Source organism: Cydia pomonella, chromosome 3 (assembly GCF_033807575.1).
Source record: "Cydia pomonella isolate Wapato2018A chromosome 3, ilCydPomo1, whole genome shotgun sequence".
NCBI lineage: Eukaryota > Metazoa > Arthropoda > Insecta > Lepidoptera > Tortricidae > Cydia > Cydia pomonella.
In genome coordinates, this window is record NC_084705.1 from 11,308,623 (window position 1) to 11,316,334 (window position 7,712).

At 38.8% G+C, this 7,712-nt stretch overlaps 1 protein-coding gene across 1 annotated transcript; it reads right to left on the reverse strand.

Moving 5' to 3' along the window:
- Positions 1-1,409: 1,409 nt before the first annotated feature.
- On the reverse strand, positions 1,410-5,565 carry LOC133516629 (uncharacterized). Its single transcript, XM_061849644.1, has 2 exons — positions 2,668-5,565; positions 1,410-1,595 (listed from the first exon to the last, which is right to left on the reverse strand). The coding sequence occupies exons 1-2, from the start codon at positions 5,563-5,565 to the stop codon at positions 1,410-1,412; spliced, it is 3,084 nt and encodes a 1,027-aa protein (XP_061705628.1).
- Between the last annotated feature and the right edge of the window lie 2,147 nt (positions 5,566-7,712).

Sequence of the window (7,712 nt, forward strand, 5' to 3'; positions counted from 1 at the left end):
ATATTGATGTGCTTGAATTATATGGATCTCACTTTCCTTTATATATTTATTTGTAGTGCATGCAATATCGTAATTTGTGGATTTTTTCTCTTCAGACATTGAAATGTGTCATGTACATATACTTCTTTTTCCGCCTTGCCGTTTATTTGAAAACCCGACAAGGAGGTCAGAATAGATAATAAAAAAGGTTATATTTATGCGGCGCAAACATTCCCCCGGCCTTGAAAGGAATAGTTTTCAAAAGTTATTTAAATAAATCATTTACTACATAATAGCATCCTTATTGCTCAGAGAAAACTAAATGAACATAAACAAATTAGGCCTACATAACTTAATAGAAATAACGAATTACTAATAGAAATACATATATTATTGAGAAGGCAAAGGACATAATTTGACTAAAGGTCTTTTAAGTATGCCTGATTTGGTTTTAACCAAAGCAACTCTGGCAATACCATCCTTGCCCGGCATAAGTTTAGTTATAAGACCTAACGGCCAATGTAAAGGCATAACATTCTCTTGAAGAATAACTACAACTGTTCCTTCCTTAACAGGCTGAGAAGGAGTATTCCATTTTTGTCTGGTTTGCAACGTGTGCAAATACTCATCGCGCCACCTCTTCCAAAATGATTGTGTTAAACGATCTAATAATTGATATCTTTGCAAAAGATGATCAGATGTTACCTCCGCAACAGACGTAGCTGGAAGATATTTCAATGGAGTAACATTAAGAAAATGAGCTGGTGTCAATGCGGAAGGCTCAGCGGGATCAGAGCTTAACACGGATAGTGGCCTAGAATTTAATAAAGCCTCAATTTCACATAGAACTGTCATTAATTCCTGAAATGACAAAATTTGTTTACCTATAGTACGATACAAGTGTAATTTGACGCATTTAACATTACTTTCCCAACATCCTCCAAAATGTGGAGCACTGGGGGGAATAAATCGCCAAATTATCTTATTGGCTGATAGTTCATTTTCCCAAGCCTCTATATACTCATTCGCAAGGAAATTATGAATTTCTTGCAAATATGTATTGGCTCCCTGGAAGTTTGTTCCGTTATCGCTGTATATGTATTTAACAGGACCGCGTCTGGATAAAAACCGCTTAAATGCTGACATAAAACTTGCTGTACTTAAGTCAGTTGCAAGTTCTAAATGAATTGCTCGCGTTGTGAGACATGTGAATAAGCACAAATAAACCTTTTGACTCTTCACACCCCTTCGTCGAACAGGTGTACAATACAAAGGACCAGCGTAATCGCAACCAGTATGTATAAAGGCTTTCTCAACTTGATTTACCCTACATGCTGGTAAATCTGCCATCATTGGGCAGTTAGCCTTTGGCTTGGTCCGGAAGCAGTAATTGCATAAATGAATCCGATGACGAATAATACATCGAGCTGCTATAATCCAGAATCGATGTCGCAGAATAGATATAAGAGTTTCAGGTCCTGCATGTAAATGGTGTCGATGGTAGTAATCGACCAGTAGATTAATGATGTGATCACGACGTGGCAATAACAAAGGATGTTTATAATCGTAATCTTCATTAGAATTACTGAGACGTCCTCCGACGCGAAGAATTCCATCTTCAATAAATGGCTTTAGGCTTGCTAAAGCCTTTGTAAGCCCTTTTTTCAAGGTCATGTCTAAAATATGTTGACTGAAATACACTCTTTGTAGAGCTCGTACAATTTCCAGTTCGGCTGTTGTTAAGTCATCAGCACTAATAAGACCTTTAGGTAATCGTTTTATGAATTTTAAGATATAGGCAACTGTGCGAACATATCTCATCCATGACGAGAACCGTTTAGACAAATCATAAATTATGCTGTCGTTCGAATTGTCACAAGTCATTAAAGAAACCGTTTTTTCTTCAGGAACGTTAACTTCGTCTGGAATAAACGCCTGAATCGGCCATTCGTTTTTTGGGAGTTTCATCCATGGAGGGCCTGATAGCCATAGAGGATGGTTCACCAGTTGTGCTGGAGTTAAGCCTCTAGACAGGCAGTCACTTGGATTCTCTGTTCCCTTGATATGATAAAAATGATCGCCTGACAAGTTCTCTTGGATCTTAGTAACTCGATTGGCCACAAAGGTTTGCCATCGATGGGGCGACGAATGAATCCAACAGAGTGTCACTGTTGAATCGGAAAAGGCCAACATAGAGTCAATTGGGTATCTGGTTGAGTAGGTATCAACCACCCTTTTCATTAGTTGTGACAATAGCAATGCTGCGCATAATTCCAGTCTTGCTAGGCTAACAACCTTCACGGGCGCTATCTTAGATTTAGCGCAAATTAAATTAATGACACCCCGGTCATTATTAGGAAAGGTGGCGTAGGCATAAACTACTCCACCATAAGCCCTTTCACTAGCATCCGAAAAACCAACTATAGTTAATGAACAGTTTTCAATAACACCTATATGTCTGGAAATGCTAATGTTAGATAGTAGCGGTAGTTCACTTTGGAACTGTTGCCATTGGCGTACAATTTGATCAGGCGGCAATTCATCCCAATCGATTTTCAAAAGCCATAACTCCTTTATTAGAAGCTTAGCGAACACGATTACAGGGGCAACTAGGCCCAGAACATCGAATAATCGAGCTACTGATGAAAGAATGTTTCTTTTACTACACGGTCGATCATCGGGACTAACCTGGAACTTGAATACATCTTCACCAGGATACCAACGAAGACCTAAAATCTTCAACGTTGTATCATCGTCGAAGGTGACACTTTGGGACAGATGTAGTTCCTTTGGTATTTCTTTCAGAACAGCTGCAGAATTAGACGACCATTTTGCTAATTGGAATCCGCCTTTCAAGAACAAATCCAGCAGTTGTTTAGTCGCTTGTACAGCCTGGTCTTCATCAATAACTGAACTGGCTACATCATCCATATAAATATCACGAGATGCGATTTCTTTTGCGAGTGGGTATTTATCACCTTCATCAGCTACCAACTGTTTGACAGTTCGCAGTGCCAGAAAAGGACTGCTACGTAGACCGAAAGCTACCCTGTTATATTGAAACACCCTTATAGTTTCTTCAGGACTAAACCTATAAAGGATACGCTGATAAGGACGATCCTCCCCCCGTACGTCAATACACAGATACATTTGACGTACATCAGACGTGATGGTAATAGCAAATAATCGCAAGTTTAGGAGAATGCAGAACAAGTCAGCCTGTAGACTTGGTCCTGCGTGAAGTATGTCATTTAATGATAAGCCGCTTGTGGTCTGTGCACTAGCGTCCAGCACAATTCTCACCTTTGTGGTTGTTCTGTCACTTTTGACAATTGCGTGATGGGGTATGTGATAAGCATCATTTGACTTATCATTCGGAACCTCAGATAAGTATTTTTTATCAATATGTTCACGGATAACTTCATCATAAGCTGGCTTTAACTCAGGTTGTTTGAGGAATTTTCTTTCAAGTGCTAAAAATCTGCGTTCAGCAGTCTTGTAAGAATTGCCTAAATTGTTTGGTTCCAATTTAAATGGAAGTGCAACTTCGTACCGCCCGTCTTCCAAACGATTCACTGTATTTTTGAATATGTCTTCAGCTTGTTTGTCGGCAGGACTATGAATGACTCCATCTAAATCTTCAATTTCCCAAAATTTTTGCATCAAATTTCCCACTTCAACCGAAGTAAAATACCCAGCTGCTGAGTAGGAAGCATTTACTGCGGGAGCATCACCTAATATGATGTACCCCAGTGTAGTTTCTAAAGCGTCAGGCAAACCAGGTTTGTTCTCAATTTTATCCGACATTAACAATTTGGTGAATAACTTAACACCAAGAAGTACGTCAATTTCTTCTGGGATCGCCCAGGAATCATCTGCTAGATGTAAATTATCAAACAGATCAGATGAAGATTGATCAATATGACAGGTCGGTAAATCAGGCGTGATCTCATCTAATACAAGCGCTTCGATAGTATATTGACATTTAGGATCATATCTTGACCTAAATGTTAAGTTGACAGTTCCTCGAATGGGTTGTGTTATCGTTGTTCCCCCTAATCCATTTATTGAAGTCACGGGGCTGCTGTGTACAGGAAGACCTAAATTCTTGCAGCACTTCAATGTAACGTAATGTTTCTGTGATCCTGGATCCAGCAGACATCTCAAAACCTTGTCCTTGCCGTTACGCCCACTAGCTAGCACCTTAGCAGTGGCGAGAATTTCCGTCAAGGGTGATTTAGTCTGTCTCAATGCCGAATGAGTACATACGGAGGCACCGTTGTCCGTCACAGATGAACTTGTGCTAGCTTCACTATCATCCTTAGGTGAGGACTTGGACTCGTTTCTCTTCATTACAGGTTTTGAGTTTTCAAAGTGTAACGTTGTATGATGTTTGCCTTGACATTTACGACAAGTTTTCTTTGAGGAACATTTCGATGCAGTATGATGCGTGTTCAGACAATTAGTGCACGCGTGAGTTTCCTTAACGAAATTAAATTTTTCGTTAGGTGGGAGTTTCATGAAGGAATTACAATTATAAAGTTGCGAGTGATCATTACTCTTACACATAGCACATGGATTTCCGTTGTCATGCCCTTGCGTGCTAACATACGCTTGGGGTGTGCGAGGGAGAGGAGCTCGCACGCTGCTAGTGCTGGCAGCGGAGCCGCTTTCAGCCTTAGTTGGCGTTCGTTGCAATGTCCGATATAAAATCTTCACTTGTTCACTAACGAAACAAATGAATTCGTCATATGTAGGCATTTTAGAAGAATTCCGAATAGACATCTCAAAATTCTTTGTGGTATCTGAATCTAATAACTTAAGACCCAGATGAATGAAAATAAAGTCACTTAAGTTTTCGAGCTTGAGTTGTTTTATTGCTGAAATAGTAGCAGCAAACGTATCAATTGTTTTTTCTAAAATAGATGCCGAAGGACCGTTGACGTTGACAGGTTTCATCGAAAACAGCTGGTTTAAATATGACGTTGCCAATGCGCGTTTATCATCATATTTTGCGATCAATGCTTCCCAAACTGTGTTGTAATTTTCTGCGGCAGGTATAACTCCCACACAGATCGACTTTGCTTTTCCTGTCAGATGACTAAATAAGTAATGAACACGCTCAGAATCTGTAAGTTTTTTATTCTCATGTATGATACGCTTAAATGTTTCATAGAAGTATGGGAAATTTTGGATATCTCCATCGAAAGAAGGAAGATCAATCCGTGGGATTTTAATGGAGTCGTCCTTACAGGTATGGCTCGAATCCCTGGATGTCGAGAGGCTCGGAGCAGGTGCATCAATTTTTGTAATTTGACATTTGATTACGCAGTAGAGATCTTCAAACGCGTTCATTGCGCTGTAGTTCACGTTATACTCCGGGTCCAACTCCAAGTTCAGAAGATTGACGTCATCCATCAACTCTATAAATTCTTTCCTCAGTTGATCGACCAATCGAGCTTGCGCGATGAACTGCGATAGAGCCTTCTTGTCACTGCTTAGCTTTGGAATCATATCGTAAATGTTTTGTAAACGTATGAAACCTTGAGCACGCTTTGCTTCGGCGAGCTTAAGTCTCGTTGCCATGGTTACCTAGTTGTTACTATGACAGCACGAAAAATATGAATAATTGCCTAAAATACACTAGTAATTGTAAATTATATTCAACTTGAATAATATATTAATACAAGTCGAAGGAAAATGAAGTAAATACGAACGTTCCGCTTGTATGATACCTTAATACAAGTGTAACTTTCGCAATAGGTTAATTACAGTTAAAGAAAAACTGAGGCCTTCAGGAATAATTTACCCGTAGTTTTCCGTTTATTTTAATGTATTTTGTAACTTAAAATACATAAAAATTATATAACGAACATTGCATGCAAAAATGTCCCGTGAAAATTAAAACACAATATGACAGTTACAAATTACGAAATATTATTTGTAACACATCTATTTATGAATAAGGTAGCGCGATGAATAATTCCACACATTTCCACACACTACGCGTAAAAATAACAGACAATAACAATAACTTAGTATACTGACTGTACCTTTGGATAAATTAATTACCTACGGGAACATCTTGATAAAGAATTAAGAAACCGCGATTCAGTGAGCAACAAGGATGAATTATAGAATTTTAAAGGTACATTTGGAATCCGGTTCGAAGGACCAAAAAATGGAGATGCGGAATAACTTACCGAAAATAATTATACTGGTTCTGAGTTACTCCTTGTTGAGCGTCCACCGAGCGGCGGCACTTGTATATTGATGTGCTTGAATTATATGGATCTCACTTTCCTTTATATATTTATTTGTAGTGCATGCAATATCGTAATTTGTGGATTTTTTCTCTTCAGACATTGAAATGTGTCATGTACATATACTTCTTTTTCCGCCTTGCCGTTTATTTGAAAACCCGACAAGGAGGTCAGAATAGATAATAAAAAAGGTTATATTTATGCGGCGCAAACAATGTTCATTTCTGAATGTTACCTTAAAATACTCGTCTCCCGTTTGAGCGATAGACAGTAAGTTTAAGATTTAATCTAATTTTGGGAAATGCGCGCTTCCAAATACTAACAACAATAAAGAAGTTGTACGTACTTACCTTCTCGTTCGTAGCAAATTAGAAACAGTCACTATATATCTTTTAATGTATGGAATACAGGTTTCTGTAAATAATTCATATGACAAATCATTTTCAGAGATTGTTTTTATCGGATCATTAAATTCTTCATACGATTTTTTCTTGCTTCCCACATTTTTAAACGACTTCAATTTCATAGAAGGAGGAGGTTCTGTATTCGGTTGTGGCTATTTTTTTTTTATGTACGTTCACCGACTACTCCGACACCCGTGGTCCGATTTCAGTAATTCTTGTTTTGTTTGAAAGGAGTTACTTCCAAGTTGGTCCCATTTTAATTTGATTCTGATTTGATGATTTGAGGAATTGAGGGAACTCCTCATTTTTTAAAGGCACATGTATGGTAAGTTTGATGTTTTCTTAAGCAAATCGAGCATTTCCTCTCAAAAACCATCAATTTGATGAAATGGATCTGATGATTATGATTTTTTTTTTTATGACAATGATGAAGATTTTTTTGTATGTACGTTCACCGATTACTCCGACACCCGTGGTCCGATTTGAGAATTCTTTTTTGTTTGAAGTGAGTTACCTTCAAGGTGGTCCCATAATATTTTTGGTTCTGATCTGCTGATGGAATCCACGAGAAATAGAGGGAACTGGCACAGGTATGGTGATTCGACTGTATTCTTAAGCAACTCAAGCATTTCCTCTCGAAAACTACCAATTTGATGTAGTGCAACTGTAGCCTTACTACGAGCTGACGTGGTCGTAACTTACTTTCCGATACATCTCGCTCGCACTAATAGGATGCCAGTATGAGCGACATGTATAGAAAGTAAGTTACACTAGCGAATATGTCAGTGTCAAACTCGTGGTAAGACTAATTAGTAATTACTGATTATTAAGACCACGGGCAATATGTGGAACTTCCCTCTTATAATTGGGTATATTATGATTTCTGATGTAGGTAGTGTTGATGTGAGGGGTAGATGTGAGAGATTTGTGAGGTAGACGGTGGTAGTAAAGGTAGACGAGGGTCTAAGGTTGGGGGTTGTGGGGTTGGGGCTTGAGTCAGGGTTTGAGAGGTTAGGGGGTTAAGGGGGCGGTGAGTTGATGGGTCGGGGACTGAGGGGTTGGGAAT

What these genes read in the sequence shown, in the direction of transcription:
- LOC133516629 (XM_061849644.1), bottom strand. Translation starts at nt 5,565, where the DNA reads ATGGCAACGAGACTTAAGCTCGCCGAAGCAAAGCGTGCTCAAGGTTTC. An exon ending in AAGATGTATTCAAGTTCCAG is followed by an intron (nt 1,596 to 2,667) that starts GTTAGTCCCGAT and finishes CATTTATTGAAG; the next exon opens with ATGGAATTCTTCGCGTCGGA.